We start from the raw sequence: 20224 nt of genomic DNA, 5'->3' as shown, positions 1-20224 counted from the left end.
AAATTATTATATTTATGTCCAGTGAAATAATATATGTGTTAGTTAAAAAAAAATAAATGTTATTCTTATTATATTAAATCATGTTTGATATTACTATTTGTATGATATAACTATTGATGAAACCTGATATGGCGATGACTAAACAATAAATATTAAAAATATTAATATCAGAAATTTGACGGGATAATAGTAAAATTGAAATAAAAATGTTTGTTTGAAAATTTACTTAATGTTTTCTACGTGGAGCACATAGCTGTTCATTCTTAAAAATATCAAGTAACGATATTAAACATACCTTTAACGAATCCTCTTCTTCTCGAATAAATTCCTTGTCTTGGAACTGCTGGTAAATGATTGATACGAGCGAATCCACACGATTTATAGTCCGAAAATTTTCGACGTATTCAAGATGCGTCGTGTGTATCGAGCTAGGTAGGTTTTTTCGTCTGTACCGCTGCTACGTGCCCAGAATTTGCGGTTGATATAATTCTCGGAGTATATTCACTAGGCAAGTAGACTCTACGAATTACCAAGACCTGAGAGCAGTTTTCGACGAACGTTTTTAAGAGAGCTTCGGGAGAAGGAAGTAAATTGGTCTCTGGCTTCATTTCGAGAGTAATGTCTCGACTGCAAGATGAACTCAGTAATTTTGCATCATATTCGTGAATCCATATAGCTGATTGTTAATTCTTAGAAAATGTCTAAAATTCAAATTTCTAATATATAAAGATTATATGTCAAAAAGAGCAAAGAAAATCATTTTAAATCAATATTTCTTGCAACTAAAGATTATATGCTGCAAAATTTTTCACACCTTAGTAACACGTTATTTATTTCGAAGAAATGTACGTTCTTGAGAAAACTACGATTTTTCTACTTACAAATTTCTCTTTAAAGAATCATCGGGTTCATCGGAAGAAAATTCTGCATAAATATATATTCACTATTATTAATTATAATTTTTTCCTATTTGAATAGTTTCTTCTTCCTACAATGACGCTTAAAAAAAAAGAAAGTATATATTCGCCACTTTTATGCATTTTTTGGAAGTCATTTATGATTTATCCCAATATTCTTTCCTTTTTATAAATATTTGAAATGAATGTCGCGCACGAAGTAAAATAATTCGCTACTTTATTTAATACGGACGTCTAGATTACGTAAAAATGTAGAAGAAACATTGGTCGAAAAATCAGATATCATAAATTACTGGCATTGTTTCGTCGATTAATTAGTTAAAAAGAAAGATTATTGCCTCGTTGGATTATTGCCTCGTTATTAAACGTTGGAAGGTGGAATAAATTTAGTTCCGATAACTGTTCAAAGAAGCGCATTAAAAGCAACAACTATGTAGTACAAATTTTACTTTGTCTTGAAATTTGTATCGTATAAATTTGGCCATTTGTATCCTTTATTGCAACTTTATTGCATTTCTAATTTAAAATATTTATATTAACTAAGACACGTACATACACACACAACATACACGCACGCAAGCACACGCATGCTTTTCCATAGAGGATTAAAGTCTTACACTCGTCGAACAAATTGTAACCTACGTGAGCTCAAGCGGAAAATAACACAATCATCTGAATGGGGAAGTACGTTATTACTCGTTCAACCGTTAATTGGCTCATACATATGCATATGTGCATGCCTTCATCTGTTCGTATCTCGCAATCTACCAACGAATTCTCTACGTGCCGCACGTAGACATCGTATCGGTACAATACGTTCGTATCTTCGCACTGATTAGAACTATTATTGAACGTATTATTCATTTGTTTAATAATAGTTCTAATCAGAGTTACAGGAATGATTTATCGGTTTCCAGTAAACCGACGTCAAGCCATAAATATAATTTGAATGCTTAATAAGTAAAAGAGTAAATTAATTAATTAATCATCGTTGACTGTTCATATTATCACTGATATTGTTTACCCATTTATAAAACGTCAATTCAATTCGTACGATTTTGACACACTCATTACTACTCGTGTCTCGTGTTATGCCTTACTGCCGATTAAGCGTTAAACAAGTGCAATTTCGAAATGTAATGCATATTATAAGGGTAGTTGTAACCCATTTACATGCGTTGGCAAATAAAGTGTAATTATCGCCTTTTATTTCGAAGAACATTTAAGATAAATGGATTATTTTTACCAGGTTGTTGATACTAAAAGGCACATTTTTGGATATATGAATATCATGGTCTTTTTGCTTCGTCTTCTTCATATCAGAAAAAATAAAGACTCTCAGTTTGTTTAGAAACTTGTATCTTAGCCTGAGTTCATGCTACTTATATGCAAAAAACCCGAAATGCAAAAAACGAACAACTTTCTGCACTATATCTTGTTTAAAAAAGATATTATACATGTTACTTTATTAAATTATAGTATTTTAAAAATTGGGCTAATACGGGATTAAAGATTAAAATAATATGATGTCAAAACACCAACTTTATATTACATCATAAAACGTTAAAAACAAAACTTGAATCTCGGTTTATACATTCAGCGTACTTAAACGCGACAGTTGACGATTAATTAAAAATTCCATATTGTGTCAAAAGAGACGTGCGATTTTCTCGCGGTGCGAGTACTACCGCCCGACTGTCCCGGTATTTCCGTTTATATCCATCGTCATCCAAACGATTTGAACAAAACATGTTCCACCACACGGCGGCAAACTGGCAATTGGGGTCGTTGCTGGCGAATACCGGAATTCGGAAATTTCGTGGCACGATTTGTTATCGTCCGCTCGGAAATTCAGCAGGTTCGACGAAAGCGTTCTTCGTCCGTGTGCGTACGTATATACGCGTGCACGAGTGTGCGCGCTTGCATATGTGAATTCGTAAGCGCGCAATAACAGCCCATCACTATTTCAAGTTTGCCACAATCAAACAAAATCTCTATTTATTCGTTGGCCATTTAGCCGTTTTCTCTCATATTGCGCCACAAGTTGACAATTGTAGATTGCAATAAAAACTGATAAAAGTAAAAATATTTCTTTGTTATCGTCATAAGTTAAGTATTGCTTGTATTCGTTGATACACGTGTACGATTATCGTGTAACAATCTTTGTTGCTTCAGTGAAGAGTTCTGCTCCTCATTACTTCCCCGGTATTCTCTAAGCTCGCCCCGGCATTTTCGCTTTGAGCTTCGCGCTCCTAAGACACTCATTCTCCGCACGTTAAGTGTCCAGCAGCTTTCTAATCAGATCCAATCGGGCCGACCTGATACATCCGTCGCTCCGACCTCGATCAATTCCGAGTTAATCATTTAACGAGACGGGAGGCAAGGAATTAAGCTCGGGCCCAGGAGCAACGATTTTCGATTACACGCGTGAGTTTATATTCGAGTACAAACTTTGATTAACTGGTTACATAATTCGCGGGCGTTACAAGCCTAACGCACAGCGCGATTGACATAGCGGTTATTATGCGCGTTATGAATTAATATATATATATATATTTCTCATTCACGCACACACCACACACACACACACACACACACACACACACACATATATTAATTAATATATTCAGTCTCTGATATACATAGTCATACGAGTCAATTAACGTTATCAGTAATTAATTGCAACAAGTAACGACCAATTTTAATCTGGTTACACGGCGCAGTATTATCGTGTCACTCACAATAATTATTTAGTTAGAGTTTTTCGACATAAATATAAATATGACATAATAAACTTGTCTCTTCTCGTACATATGATAGATACCGTGTTGCGCGCACGCGGTCACCCGTGATCGCTATGACCGCACGTACTGCCAGACCGCAACGTGTCGTACCTACTTGCGCGACCCGAGTTGTAAGGGACCATCTCTTTACTTTTACATCTGAGCATGACTACTGACGCGTTGTTTACTCGGGACAGTTACTCGCTCACACGGTAGAATAAAATTGGTAAGCAAGAGAGAGAGAGAGAGAGAGAGAGAGAGAGAAACAACTTATTTGCGATCTTTTATATAAAAAGTGACACGAATAAATAATATCGATAAAATACCGTCGAAATAACATTTTTCTTTCTACCGTACAATGTACCGGATTTTTCGTACTTTACAACGTACGTGGTGGTAGTGGTGAATTATTTTTCCACTTATTGATTAAAAATTCCTGCGATTAAATTCCTGTAATAATGTGCCTTGATTCATGAGAATGGAAGAATTTTTACAACGTTCGCGTAAATCCGTATTTAACGAGCCAGACACCTCTGGTGAGTGTGAGTAAGCAATTTAGAAAGATAAAAATAAAACATGTACATATATATTTTTTAACGTAAAAAATATATATTCGAAATGCGAATATCTTCGTTCTCGTAACGGATTAATCCTGATTTTATAACTGTAATGATTTTACATCATATACCGGTGGGACGTTTTCCAGGGTAGTCGGAATACGCTAACTCCAACGCTCAAACATATATTATTTATACGGTTCGTTTATAAGTCTCGCGAGGTAGCGTAGATGCGTTTATGCGTCGACGACGATGATCGTCAACGATGCGCTCGCGCGCGTTGTTAGCGTAAATTATGGATACAAGCGAGCTAAATCGCATAATTTCGTGGTTAAGCCCGGCGAGATTGCGGTGCGGTGCGCGGTCGAGGACGCAACGGTGGCGTTTTGAGTGAGGCTCGCTCTCAAAACTTCACTTCGCTAATTACAACCATTACTCGATTGTCTTGATGGAATATAAATTGATGAAAGATAGGAAGGAGAGTTCTCTCTTCTGGAGAGAGACAGAGAAAGAAAAAAAGGGAGGGGGGAAGTAATGTCCACTGACGAGATCTCAGTTTAAAAATCATATATTCTAAAAGTAGTGATATAAACGAGAATAATACTGATCAATAAATTTCTCGACGATATTATATTCCTTTAAATTTTGAGTTTTGTGTATGACTATATTGTTTTATCATCGCGACCGATCGTATATGAGCATTAAAGTCCTTAAACTTTGGTGCCTACAGCTATGACAATGTATACACACGCATGCACACATATGACAATAGTTTGAGGCACACGTGTGAGATCAAGGGCTCAGGTTATCACGGAGTCTATGATTTTGACTATCCACCAACCAATTCCACTCCAACGGTGCCTGGTGCCAGGGTGTCTCGTGCTCACTACGCGATACGTCGAACGCGATAACCCGAGTTTCGAATCCGGGACGAGCGGCTACTGCTATCCCGGAGATTAATTGTTTCAGCTCGTCATGTTAAATTACCGCGAGGGCGTAAATTGCCTCGCGCTCTCGTAATGTCACCACTTAGACGAACGTATTAAAGATGCTAGAATCGTCTGCGTTACCGAACGAACACATCTCCTACGTGGTACATGTTGTACACCCTACTCTGTGTGTATTGGTTGCACAGAGTTACAAAAATTATTTTGGCAATATAAAATAAAAATAGGAGAGAAACGCTTTATGTGCGGACGACTTTTCAACCCATATCCGAGTTATTGCGAAAAATCCAAATACAGTTGAATATTGTGTCAAAGGTCTGTTCAATATTGTGTCCAAGTCAGAAACCGCTTGAGATTATTGTTACGTGTTCTATTATATGACTCTTGTCATGTCTTGGAGCTACCATTAGCAGAAACGACTGACGTGTTGTGATGGTGGTGATAGCACCATTACAACGGTGCCCGCAGCAGACGGAAGTGTTCGCGCGTTATTAGAAAATGAAACCAACAATGTATGGTGCCTGTCAAGGATGGACTGGCGAAGTAAACTGTGCGAACGTGTTGGACAACGGACAAATGAGTAATGAAGAAAGTTTTACTTGTGTAAAGAGAAACGGCGAAGTTGCAGGAAGCGCGATGTGATGAAAATTCGTGTCAGATGTTGTCGCTGTATTAAGAAAAATGAAACTGAGCAGACGCGTTATTGTATGATTAATTTATCAAGTCGTAATATTTCATTGCGCAGATAATAAATATCCTCACTTGTGAAACAGAGAATTAAACGTGACGATTGGGGAAAATTGCTGATGTCTTCTGTATGTTCATTAGAGCACTTTTACTCGGAATTGCATTTCGCGTCAGATCCGAAGCTACTCTCTTTTTCGCGTCCGGATACACACCTTCTGCGAAATGACGACTTCTGTGAAATTCGACGTTATCTTGCCTGTAGCTTCAAATATATGCTACACGAAACGTCGTGATATGGAGTAACCGATTATTCTTTTCTCCTGATTGCGGGATTAAATATTTCTTTCGATTCGAGAAAAAGATATAGTGTAAGCGGATTACTTATTTCAGATTGTATACTCGTTCTGCGCAACGTCTGCCACGGTTAGCGCTTATCCTTTTGCAATATACATCTGTGTATCTCGATGTCTTAGAGTCTACGTCTCTATATAGTCTGATAAGTGCATCTAAAATGCGTAACCACACCTCCTTCCCCGCCCTTTCCCTCGTCTCGTCTTGCCTCGTCTCATCTCGTCTCGTCTCGTCTCGTCTCGTCTCGTCGTGGTGGTTGATAAACCCTGTGCGCAGAAGCTTGTACCAGCAGGTACGTCGGCTTTACAATATTCAAGCGTGTAATCCTCCTACAATATTTCGGTCTTTCATTCCTTTTTCTCAACTTTTCACTGTCGGGTTAAAAATGCTGCATCCGTTAAATCCTCTTTCAAAATTTACGTCATATATAATAGGATCGAAAATATATGCATACATATATATGCATACAAAATATATGCATACATACATATATATATATATATATATGGCACCGATAATATAAAAAGATTATACGGTATAATGGTGAAGTAATGAGATAAAACCCCCCGCTGCTTGAGATAATTCAACTAATTTTGACATATTACAGCAGGTATTTGATATTTCGAAACCTAATCTTTGTGTTTAATCTGACTCTCTAATTAAAAACTTTTATCACTACCCACATACATACGCATTCGCTCGTGTGACATTCGCTAAAGGTGACACAACGTACCTTAAATCTGTAAAAGGCTAGATATCGTTGTACGTGCAAATAGCACGAATGAGCGAATTAATAAAGAAACACATAACCGACAAATAGTGAGTGATATGCGTGTATTAAATCGCCAGTGAATTCGCATGTAGGAGTTTTACGCCCCGTGCTCTTGGACTCGATTAATGCGCTTCATCGCATCGCAAAATCTACTTTAGCTCCGTTACGCTTCGGACTACATGCATGAAAAAGTCTCTACACGCGAAATTATCGGAAAATTGTGCGTCCAGTTCCACTTCGCTAACGGAGACTCATTATACCAGGCGTATTCTTCATCAAATTACGTCGTTATTTTAATTATCCGCTTTTACCGTTTGATTTGCGCAGAGGTTTCTACAACTAGCGGCCTCAACCAAGAAAGAAAAGAATCCGCGTGAGAAAAACAAGTGTGCCAGAAGTGTGTGCAATAATAAATGTCTCTCGCACTCAAGCGTTCATTCTCGGGAAGATTGATGTTGCTAAGTTACATTAGGTTTTCATGTCGCATGTCTGATCGAAATGTTACGTTCGTTCACCCGATATCGTTCTAATTTCAGTCAAAAGCACTGTGACGCGCGGCGCATTTTCAAACTCCGTGCAAAAATAACGCGCTCGAGCGTGGCGCTGCCTAGCCTTCGAACCGCCAGCAGCGGGATCAATAAGTTTCAAGCACGGATTTGTTCGAAACTCAGGGAAATCCGCAAAAATAAGCTTTCCGATGGTGGGAGCACGGACGCATCCGAACGTATGCATGCACGTCTATTTCGGAAAAATATAATCGCAGTCGGATTTACTTTCGACAACTAAATAATACAATCGCGACGTCGAAATGCTACGCGAAAAGAGTCTTAATCTGATCTCGCTATCTGGCACAGAATCGAGCGATGGACAATCGGTACTCTCGACTCTAGTGAAACTTTTGGAATACATCCCGCGAGAGGAGAGGCGTGTGCGCTAACGTACGTCAAACTGATGCAGCGGTTTGGCACAATACTGTTCGTCATCCTCGGATCTTTCTCTGGACTTCGCATTCGAACATTCGTAAGATATCGCATTCGAAATCAGCAGGAAGAGGCGAAAACAAATTGAGTAATATCCGCACAGTCGCATTAACATTCTGTATCGTAAAGGACGATCCGTCAATGGAGATACTACAACGGTGGGTTTCGCTTTTCGTTCGTCAGCGTGCGATCATCGCGCAGGCATATCGTTTCGTAGTTCCGTCGGCTTCGCCGAATGGTTCGAATTTCAGGGATCAATTTTGCGACGAATACAGGTACATCGAAACGCACTACGCACTCTACGTCCACACTGCGATTGTCCAGATATCCGCGCATGTAATCTTGATGGACACTCGCCGGAACGTGATATTAATTCCGAAATCCGAATGCCGGCGTTTAGTCGGGACGAATCCCTACCGGTCGACCATGATCTGAATGTAATCCACACAATTCCGCGGGAAGATTCGCAAATTATAGTCGTTTCCGACACAAAAATATGGTACACCGCTCATAATACTAGCTTCCGCTAAGTCACCGAGTGAGCAACATTAACCGCGATAGATATAAGCCACACATACAGCGAGGTAAGAAATTAGCGACACGAAAATGAGACAACAATGAGCTTGGATATTTTCGAAACACCTTCGCTGCATTCCCGAGTTTGTGATATAATACATTTGCGCTTTGCAATGGGAGAATAGTTGAAACGTAAATAAAGTGCCTCGGCCTTTTAATCTTCTCACGCAAGTTTGCGAACCACGTAGGCGAGTAGTTTAACTAAACGTTTAAAGCGGACGAGTACGTGCTTGCGTTGTACTTGTCGCTCGCTGTCGAAACTGCCTTAAATTTCTCGGGCAAAGTCACCGCGAGATTCATAGTGAACTCGCGCGCATAAACTTTATAATTCCATTCGGCTTGCTTATTGATTGCTCGCTTTAACGACCGGTATGTCGCGACAGTAGCCTAAAGTCTGGAAATTAACGGCAGCTCGTGCTTTTATAGCTTCCGAGTTTGCTGGAACACTACAAGGAATTACCTTCTCGGAAATGCGTGCACATTGTCGCGAGCAAGAACGATAGGAGGATAAATCCGCTCGTTTTGCGGGTTAAAATACTTATGGCTTGTGATACAAATTTTCCAATATACTAATATCGGAATACTCGAGTAAACCCGAAACGAAAATCGCGGATAGTCCTCAATTAATCGCTACCTTCTGTCTGTTAATGATTTTCGCAGTGGATAATATGTTTGTTGATGACGAAACTACGTTAATCGAGTAATTTGCAAAATAATCAGTGGTGGCCGGGGAATATCGGACTGATTTGAGTGTATCGTAGTAGCCGAATGCACAGTTTACTCGTATATTGATGCTATTTATCGCCCCGATATACGTCTTTTATGCCACGTGGCGAGCGAATTGAAGGATTTTGTCGCGCTTAGTATTATTCACGAGCCCTAATCGAGCCCGAAGTCCCATTTGCGATATCGAAATGTGCTCACACGCTCGAGAGTCACTTCAGCGCCAACGTATAGTGGATTTCTGCCCCGCAATGATAACGAGAGCAACACAATGAGTATTCAACAAGGTGGGTGAGAGTACGAATGGCGGATAATTCGGCGTGCGGTACTGTGGCGTCGCATCTCGTGGCCCCTTCTATCTCGATTCTCCAACACTTGTTGCTGCGAATGTTCACTAATATCAGCCGAAAAATTTGCCATATCATCCTCGCGCGAAGAAATTGTATTCCCCAACGAGGTCGTACCGCCGGCGCCATGAAAACCGGAGGCTTGAAATGTTCGACATCGAGAAGTAAAGACATTTGTGTGCTCATCTATGCGCATCCTCCTGAATGTCTATATGTGTTTTGGGCTTTTCTCAAATTTATATACGCACTTTATGTAGAAAATGAAAAAAATTTTAAATATACACTCTTTATGTAGAAATATAATTATCTCCATGTAATGCAATTATTTCTCGAAGCTCATGTGACACTTTCAGCCAATTAGAACAATTGCAATCGTTCAACATCGTTTCAACGGACGGGGGATGGTGCGCGGCAATTGAATTTTTTTCGATTTTCATCAGACACATGAGAGACGCAGGGAGACACCCGAGCCTGTTTTGGAGATGAAAGTGTTCGGATTCCGGTGAGCTTGGAGTATTTGTAGGAGCGACGCCGAAATCTGAATTCAATTGGCATCGTCCCGACCATCTCTATGAGAGTGAGTTTGAACATTTTGAGTAGTAATTTTTACGCACGTTAGGGCGTTACAAAGATATATTGCACCATACGTCGGCAGGTTGGTTTTCCGGATGGGGCGAGTAATTTCGCGACGCGGCGCAAGCGCGCCGCGAGGTAGTTCCGGGTCAACGGCAAGAACCCCACAGTCTAGTCGCACGACGAACGTTCAGCTGGCCTGGTGTTGCGTTGCATTACGTCGCGACGCTTCGCGAAATCGCGAGTGTCTACGCAAGTTTCTCTCTCCCCTTCCCCCTCTCTCTCTTTTTCACTTTTGTCTATTCTCCTTCATTTTCTTCTTCTTCTTCCGTCTCTCTCTTTCTTTTCATTCTCTCTCTCTCTCTCTCTCTCTCTCTCTCTCTCTCTCTCTCTCTCTCTGTCTTTCTCTCTCTCTCCCCCTTTCTATTTACCGATCCACCCCCTTCCCCACGTTATCCAACACGGTCGCCCTTCCGCGAAAGCATCGCCACCTCCGGCTCTGAAAAGTCGGAGCAACAGGACATGCGGTTGCGCGTCCTACAGGAAGGGTGAAATTCCCCGCGAAATTTTCACCGCATAAAGGAAGGCGATAAGTCGACGATAAAACGCTAGATGGTCGTCAGTGCACGTTGATCATACAGTGTTCCGCGTCTGGACTCAAAGCAATAAGGGTGCAAAGTACAACCATCGCGGGAAGAAGAAGACGCGAGAAGGACAAGGAAAGTTTGTGGTCGGGAGAAAACATCCTCGACTCGGGATCGTCTCCACTTGTAGTACTTCTTGATTGATGAAAAGTCCAGTCTCGATTACTGATATATATAAATAATAGCACATGAAAGATAATAACCACTTAATCTGAAACTGAGGGCAATTTAATAAAAAAAAAAAAGTTAAGCGAGTAACAAGAAGACAAAAAAACTGAAGATAAGAAAAATAATTGGTGGAAAAGAGAAACTGTGGTACTGTGTTTCAAGAGGAACAGACATCTACAGAAGAAGGAAGAAAAGAAGGAAAGGAGGAACAAGGAGTAGAAGAAGAAGGAAAAGGAGAAGAAAAAGGGGAAGCTAAACAATTAAGGAAGAGAGGAAGAAGAAAGTTGATAGACTCGTACGGGATCGAGCATCAACATCGGCGACGCGTTTTAAAGTGCTGTGTAACTCTATTTGTCTGGTGATGCGTGATCGAACGACTTGCCTGCGTCGACCAAGATCGGAGGCTGCTGTTACTTCTGCTACCACTCCCGGCGGTCCCATGAGTGAGCTGGTACGAAGAAGATCATCGGTCGATCTTGATGATGGGGTGATGAACGTGGATCATGACTCCTTTGGTTTACCGTGAAAATTATATGCGACAGCTTAAGTCGGTAGGTGAATCGTTCTTTTGTCTTCCATTTCTCCTGCTCTCTCCATTTTCAATATGCTTCATAAGGCACAACTTGACTAATCTTAAAATACTACACGTTTCAAATAGTAGATAATAAAGGCACTCGTAGACGTATAATTAATCATTAAATGTATAGAGAGAAGCGATAAGAAGTAAATTTCAGATTAGTGCCTCTGTTTGTGAATAACAGAAGAGCTGTTTGGAGGCGTAATGATGTATATTAAATATTTCAATTGAATCCTGACCCTCTTCCAAAGGACAAATAAGCAAACAGATAATTTAAACATACATTTTCTATAACATATATTTTACCTTTTTTTTTTATTTTTAAATATCTTTTCTAAGTATCTTTTTATTCTTAAAAGCTTTTCTTTTAGACTTTGTTGTCGTTTTTTACTTCTTCTTCTTTTTCTTCTTCTTCTTCTTCTTCTTCTTCTTCTTCTTCTTCTTCTTCCTTTTTCTCTTTTTCTCTCACAGATGTCTATTTCCATTAGAACGCCGAACGGCGCTTTCTGCTTTCTAAGTTCGTTCTTTCCAATATTCTACTCCAAAATACGTAAAAACTTGGGAAAGTAACCAATGGTATCCACATGTTGTCAAATGATGAAGCTTTGAACTCTAAGATTGTAAACAATAGACGCGTCTTTCTCTTTTTCTCCCCCTCTCTTTCTTTTTCTTCCTTCATTTAAGACTTTGCACTTCACGCCAATTGTTACAAGTTTTTACCAGAATCTTTCAGTACTCCTTTCTCGATTTAGCATGTTCCATATGAAATCCGCTTGCTTTTCTCCAACTTGGACGTTATTTTTAAAAGTACTTTATACAACTTTTTTAACCACGCAATAACGATCGAACTTTTATATTGTAACACTGTATTCTCGTATTTCTTTTCTCGTATTGCTTTGTAATTTCATATTTATTTTTATACTAATGTTTCCATTTTCATTCTCTACACTATTCTACGGTATCGCAAACTTTTGCTTTCCGTCTTTATTTTTCAAATATTTTACTTCAATCTTTTTATACACGGGCATTCTCAGGTAACAATCACACACAGTGGTATAATATATTGTTAAATCTAATTTATCAGGATATACAATCCTTATAATCGCTGAAACCACGACTGAGACTCGTGGCTATTATTATTATTGCTCCTATTGTACACTTCTCGTTATCTCAAATTGACTTGTATCAAGTATCCCTCAAATGTATTTTCAGCGGCTTGTCGCTCATTAGAGTCCTCTTCCTAAGACATTAATAAACGTTTCACTCGTTCGTTCACATTCGCTCCTCTTTTCTCACTCTCTATGTCTGTAATGGGAAACTCACACTTAGGCAAAAGGGAGAGGATAAAAGCTCCGCGCACTCCGAGTGCAACGGCGGTGGCGAAGAGGAAATTGGTTCGTATCGACCTCGTAAGTCCCCGTTTCTCTCTCTTTCTCTCCTCTCTCCCTCCATCTCTCTCTCTCTCTCTCTCTCTCTCTCTCTCTCTCTCTCTCTCTCTCTCTCTCTCTCTCTCTCTCTCTCTCTCTCTCTCTCTCTCTCACTCTCGCTCTCTCTCTCTCTCTCTCTCTCTCTCTCTCTCTCTCTCTCTCTCTCTCTCTCTCTCTCTCTCTTTCTCCCCTTCCCCCTTTCTCTATCTCTTTCTCCTTCTCAAATCGTATAATACGTGGCAGCGGTCGAAGCGGTCTGTACGCTGGCGGTACCTTAGGCCTCCAGTCATGCACGATCGTTATCTTGTCGAATGATTTCACTGTTTGATTAAAGTTTATAATATATAATGCGAGCATAATGTATACGGATGTACAAGGGAAGCACCCGTGATGTAATATAGCGTATCTCAACGTGATACCGCGACCCGAAAACTTTGTTGGACAGAAATATTATATCGTATGTTACGGATATTAAGCGTGTTGCGCAATTGCAAAACTCTTCGTTGAAGCTTACCATTCATTGAATTTTCAAAGTATTATTCATAACTACATTCAAGATTTATGCTGCCGCATAAATGATATGTACTTTGAACAAACATATACACTCAATGTTCAACTTGACAGAGATCGTTTGAGAGTCGCTAGAATGTAAAGTCACGTAGTAATATTACATCCTCGCAAATTCCGACATCGATTGCGCGGCTCGAGGATGCACATAATCGTACGTTGCAGTATTTATATCCGAGAGTCTATACGCGGAGGCCGGGTCAGAGGTTCGTTACGACGCTCATTGAAGAACGCGGAAATAATCGATTAAAATCTCTTTAATGTTTACTACTGCGTAAAGTCGAGTCGTGAAAGAGTCAATAAAATCGCATCCATGGATCAGACATACCGAGGATATTACTTTCGCAAAACTCTTTTCCCGCTTTGTGTTCTGGTAAAAGGGCGCAATTGCATTGCCGTTCGATCGAGCAATTAAACAGATTATTGTTTAGATATTAGTGGAATAGTAGGGAAAATGAAAGAAAAAAGTAAACGAACGTGGCCCGGGAATTTATTAGAAAAAATATATGAGACTATACTCCGAAGAGACATAAGCACGTTTTCGCGATTACATTTATCAGAAATTATTCTGCGCGTAGACTCAGGAGAGTGATTTATTTTGCGAGAACTAGCAATTAGTCGTTTTTTCGTGTTCAGCGACAATCTCGTCGGCACGAAAGCTTCGAAACAAATGGAAATATCATGGTAATATCATGGCACTATTAATTATCATTATACGTCAGGCTACATGCGCAGAGTAGCGCCACGTCGTTCATCGCTAACTCATATCACTGAGCCATTAATGCAGCCGCGCATTTTTCCATTTTAACGCACGTGTTCTAAATCCACGCAAGGATTTATTGAAATTCATGTTACGAAAAAAATGCTCTGCAAAAATCACACGCGCCTGTAAATTCTACGGAGCAATTTGTATCTGAATATTTCGAAAGAGTTGCCACACGAATTATTCAGTTGTGCTTATTTATTGAAAAGAAACACGTTAGATGAAACACGGTTTTGAGCGTGTGCGCTCACGCGGGAACAGAAAGGGAGAGTATTCTCTGCTCTCCTTTACGAGTTATGAGATTAATAGCATTTTATTAATGAGAGAAATGAGGGATCGAAGCAGTTGAGCCAGAAAAAACAGCGACGCGGTGCGGCTTAGCGGCTTCCGGATTTATCCGAGATATTATCGTTCTGCAGAAAACGTGAATGAAACCTACGTTGTTACATCGTTAAAGACGCAATCAGGTTTTTCACGCATCGAACTTTCTAATAAAGCGAAGAAACTTTGTCCCGTCACTCAACCGGTAAATCCTTGTACCTTAATAAATTTCCAGGACTTTACGGCGAATGCAATATCACTCCTCGTCACCCGCTCGTTGCGTGCGACGCGATACCAACTTCAAAATAGCTGTGAAGGAATTACCGGAAAGAAGAAAGTTTCTAGTATCGGTGTACACACTCCAAGACTCCTCAGTATATTCTCAATTCCAGAAATCACAGCGATTGTTGCTCGAGTTCTCAAAGTCGTATAACGACGTTGCGAATACTATACGACAACAGCAAAATGACAGCGATAGCAAAATATTCTTAAACACGAACAAAACACTTTTTCATCTCAGTCGCACAAAATTACAAAAACTTTTGCGCGATAAACGGTCATACGTCATTAAATTGGACGAAGGTTCAACTTATGACGAAAAAACAAGTGTTTCTCTAATTTTATTTTATATATATAAAACCAGACTGAGAGAGAGAGAGAGAGAGAGAGAGAGAGTTGTACCGCTGTACATAGATAGAATAACTGCTTGCTGAAGCTTTAGAACCTGGCTTTGTTAGAGCCTACGATGAAAGGATTGCAAAAATGAAAACATCTGTACACACGAGAGTGCATTTCCTACTAACAGCGAGATCATACATAGATTTAACGATGACTCTGCATAGTAATATTCCGTTCTCTATCTTCCTGCGCATAAAAACGCTCGAGATTACAGCTTACAACTTTCTCGTGACAAAGAGCGGTCTCCTCCCTCATTTTTATAGCGAGCTGATACGAGGACAGAGAGAAGTTAAACTTTGTCTGTGCGTTTCTCGAATAATGGATGCAACGTCCGGCTCGCGTTAGACGACGTGCATATCCGCTCTCATATTTCCTTCTACATCCTATGCATTTTCTCTGTGTTTCGAAACTCTCTCTCTCCCTCTCTCTCTCTCTCTCTCTCTCTTCAGATTAACGAGTGATAATTCTCCCGTTACAATCCCGACCGACATCTCTGTCACGTTCAAATATTGTTAACTGCCTGGCTACTGGTACTTACGTCGTCCTTGCCTTTTATGTGTTTCGCTGTTTGCAGCGGCACGGTCAACGGACACGTCCGTGTGCGTAAGATTTCGCCATTGTTATGGGAATGTCCCGCGTGTCGTAAATTACTAAACGTATCTCTCAATGTTACCGCTGCCTGCACACGTAAACTACACTGAGAATAGAGATAGCGGAAAATGTAAAGCTTCCAGTGGAAGAACGAACGAGGCGAGGCGGACCTACGAAGCGTCAGATATGCCCGCGATGCATTATAAACGAATAGTAGTCCAAAGCATTATGAACGAATATATAGTATCGCGATATATCTCCACCGGCGGATTTGCGCAGCGCTACAAAGTAGAGACGCGTAGCATCATTTCAAATAATACGAGTCTTTTTTCTTTCGATCTGTCGAGATCCACCAGGCTATCCTTCTTCAAAGGTACGAAAATATGCGATCCTTAGATGTCTCTGGATTGGTAGCATGTTGATGGCAGACCTACGTAGTTCAGCATTTCTACATTAGAATCGTGCGTATCGTGATAAAATCAAAGGGTATGTCTCTTTGGGCGCGTTTAAAATAGCGTAGGTCCTCGTCATTTCGGCGGATACGTTATTGACAAGCGCTGGAGCACGCAACATCCGACGGTAGGTAGAAACGCGAATCGTCATTGCGTCTGACACTTTAATCGACGCGGGCGAATGATAGAACTCTGAGGAAAAAATTGATAAATCAATAGGCGCGACGTTCAATGCGCGCGACAAAACGCAAGAATTTCACTCTGTGAGACATTTAGACTTTGTTCGTTTTTAATTATGTGTGAATTTTTATGACTCGTAAAATTGTCTTTATTTCTTATCCGTTCCAAATTATATCTGGTCGATTGCAACTGCATCGTCTCATTACGGCGACGACGACGATGACGATGACGACGACGACGACGACGACGACGACGACGACGACGACGACGACGACGACGGCGACGGCGACGGCGGAGACTTCCTCTCCGCCACAATTATTTTAACAATCCTGACACGAGTTGAATGGAAATTAAAGCCGCCGTGATCTCTTTATAACGATCGTGTCTTGCTCTCCGAGAACACACTCACACATGTATAAATTCGTAGCTAATCTGCATTAATAGAAATTTTAATTAGGCGTGCGATATGCCCCCATCACATCAATTGCGCACAGCGCGCACCTCATGTGTCCTCATGTGATTATTTATTTCGCCCTCAGGTAATACCTTCCTTCACTCCTGCTGCACCCCATAGAATATTAATATATCGGTAGTGCGATCGATATATTTTGCGAGAAAGTGCAGCCTCCCGACTTCCTTTGCAGCCAGCGGCGAGAGAAATAAAACGATGAACGATTTGTGATCTGCAATATTACCGCGCCGGAATGAATACATCGCCCGCGTGCATAAAAAAACGTTTGAAAAACAAAACGAAACAAAAAAAAAACAAAAACGAGAGGAAAGGAGGACGCTGCCTCCGTCAGCCGGAAATATCGCTGGTATTTGCATAACGGCAGCGTATTGTTATTTTGGTCGCGGCGTAGCACAACGTAGAGGAATGCGGTATTGACGCATTTTCCCTTCGCGCTATAGTAAATCAAATATTGATACACCGAAAACGGGAGCTTTTCCAAAGAATAAAAAATTGTCAGCCCTTTTTGGTCAGTCCGAGAACGAGACGCTACTCGCCATACTGAGCGCTAAACTACAATTTTTATCGGGTGAGTAGATGGTGTATGGGATTCGCGGGAGGATTGCATGAATATATTATTGAACGCCGAAGGGGAATATACGCGCCACGTTTCATAAGAAAATTCCGGAAAGCAACAGGAACGATAAGTTTTTTACGTCACAGTTCTGTCTGTTTGAAAAATTTTCATCTCCAGAGAGGAGTTTATCTACATTGACAATGTAGGTGGTATTTTAAATTGAACACAATATACTGCAATTAAATTACTTGGACAAAAAACACACTTAAAATATTATTTCTCTTAAATATGTCTCTGAATATCCTAATAGGTCTTTAAGGTATCGATCCGACTCGATTTTCCTCTGTTGTTTATTTTTCTAAAATCTGATCTCAATTTTTAGCAAGCATGTTTCATTTATTGTTGCATTTATAGTGTCATGAGGCTGCAGAATAAAAAATATGCATTCCGTGTAATTCTTTAATTATTTTGAGAAATGTATCTGCTTTTTGCTTCTAAGAACTTCTTGTATCCGATTCTTGTGCATTTCACTCCACATTCTAATGAATATCTCGGTCTGCCAATTATTGCAAATATCTCGTGATATAAAAAACTTATCCACGGAATATTGTTTGAACGAGCGTATTCTCTGATTCTTCTTTTTTTGTAACGATTTCATTCTCGATCTCATTTGCCTGTTCACACAATGTCCGATGAGTGTATGTACGTCGAAGCATATTTTTCTGAGCGAAAGGGAAAAAAGAGCCCTTAACCATGCCATTACAGCATAAGCAAAGCCGGCAGGTGAATTTTAATAAAATTTTATACACGACCAGCTGCCTCTTACGCCTCGGGCAGTCGGTAAAAGGATATAAAAATCAGCGAGGAGATTATATTTAACGGAACATTTATGTTAAGTACGTTACATTGAAGAGAAGCTCTCGCCGATATTTCTTCCTTCCATGAAAGAAAAGGAGATTGCCGCAGATATCACGTCGTGCAACACACCTTTTTCATTTCAACGGTTTGAGATTACTATATATTTGGACCTTCCTTCTTAAGTGCTCTATATGAAATGGTTAAAAGTTTCCTTGTTGCTCGTCTTCTATACTTAGCCTCACCCGACCTCGACTTCTGCTAAATTCTCGCTGAAACTAAAATGAGCCGATTCATCGAATAGTGCGTCGTTAAAATTTGACGCTGCGAAAGTGCGCGACACCCTCGTCGCGCAATATCGCGAATATACACGAAATGAAATAGAAAAAAGCTTTTCCATGTCCGCGGGTAGATCCCAATCGATTTTAATGTACATGGATTTCGGGGTTGCGCGCAGCAAATACATTCGATGTTTGCCCAGTAAATATTAACCGAATGTGTCCGCGATGTTCGCGAGTCTATTTTTTATCTTTCAATTTTTTTCGGCGCAACTGGTGAAACTAGCGGCAATTTGTTGAAGTTTAATATCCAATCGCTCTCACGCGCAAATTAACGTGAGCTAACGAGAGAATAAGAAAAGAGGGAGAGACAAGGTATTAGGAAGTTATCCGCCGTCCTTCATTCGTAGACAGAACTCTTCGACTTCTTTAAGCGAGTAGTTTTTTCGCAGGTAATCCCTTTCGCGCTCCCTCCTCTATTACGTAAAATTGCAGAAGCAATTCGCGAGGGTCATTTCCGTTGAGAGTCGATCGGCTTATGAAAGAGCAATAGCCGTTAATCCCAGGGCCAGCCTCTCGTTGCTACTGCTGCTGCTGCTGCTATTTTTGCTATTGCCACTGCTGTCTGAATCGTGTAGCGGTAATTTTATCAGAAGCTAGTGGTTAGACAAGAGTTTTAATCCGTGGACTCAAGGATTGACTTGTGTTGGTCGCTTTTGATAACTGTGACTTTTACAAAACTACGCGACGTACGACGGTAATGCGAGATACATCAATGTCGCAGTCTGAAAATATCTGCAATTCTCATGTCATTGATCAGGTATTTTATTACGCTGCTCGTATTATTTATATTAGTACTTCAATTGGTCTAAGATTTGCGACGGTACTTGGAGCTAAATTCAGTCGCTCGGTAAATATTTTGTTACATCAGAAGAATATAAATGAATAAAATAAAGTTAAAGGAGTGTACACACAGCAACATAAGAACGGCAATGCGAGAGAGTAAACAAGGATTCTAACTGTCGTGATTCGACCAGCTCGCACTTGGCAAAAAGATTTGTTTCGATAGCGTGACGGGGTGTAATCAGGAAGATTAATGAAATAATCGAGTTCCTAGATTCGCGCGGCCGACCTTATCTTGACGATCTCTTTCATTATAATTTCACGGTATCCTGTCATTTTCAGCGCGCGCTCACGTGCGAGGGAAAAAGAGCGATTTTCTTCGGCAGCGGTAACGTTTTAATCGAGAACGCTTGCTTCAAACCTTCACTTAGAATATCCTTCTTCCGGTCTCTCTTTTTATGCATTTCTTCACGGACAGCATAAGCCATCCTTTGAACATCTTAATTAATTGAATGAGACGGTTGACCTTTTAGACAGGTCACCTCAATGGCTTGGAATTAATTAAGCATGAAACACGAAATACGGGCGAATCAGCGTGGATTGTTACGCGTATCGCGCGTTTGACTGTGGTTGATAGCT

General features: G+C 40.3%; 1 protein-coding gene across 3 annotated transcripts in view; it reads left to right on the top strand.

The window, feature by feature from the left end:
* The first annotated feature begins 11258 nt into the window (after nucleotides 1-11258).
* The window catches only part of 5-HT7 (5-hydroxytryptamine receptor 7), a 70190-nt gene continuing 61224 nt past the window's right edge, over nucleotides 11259-20224 (top strand). For 2 of the 3 annotated variants that reach the window (XM_025297892.1, XM_025297891.1), the window contains exon 1: nucleotides 11259-11576. In XM_025297892.1, coding sequence (XP_025153677.1) covers nucleotides 11529-11576 — 48 coding nt within the window. In that variant the 5' untranslated portion in view covers nucleotides 11259-11528. Of the gene's footprint in view, nucleotides 11577-12931; nucleotides 13012-20224 lie in introns of all 3 variants that reach the window. The other variant, XM_025297889.1, reaches the window with a different exon arrangement.

This window comes from Harpegnathos saltator, unplaced genomic scaffold (assembly GCF_003227715.2).
Source record: "Harpegnathos saltator strain DR-91 unplaced genomic scaffold, Hsal_v8.6 scaffold192, whole genome shotgun sequence".
Lineage (NCBI taxonomy): Eukaryota > Metazoa > Arthropoda > Insecta > Hymenoptera > Formicidae > Harpegnathos > Harpegnathos saltator.
This window is presented reverse-complemented; position numbering and strand designations above follow the sequence as displayed.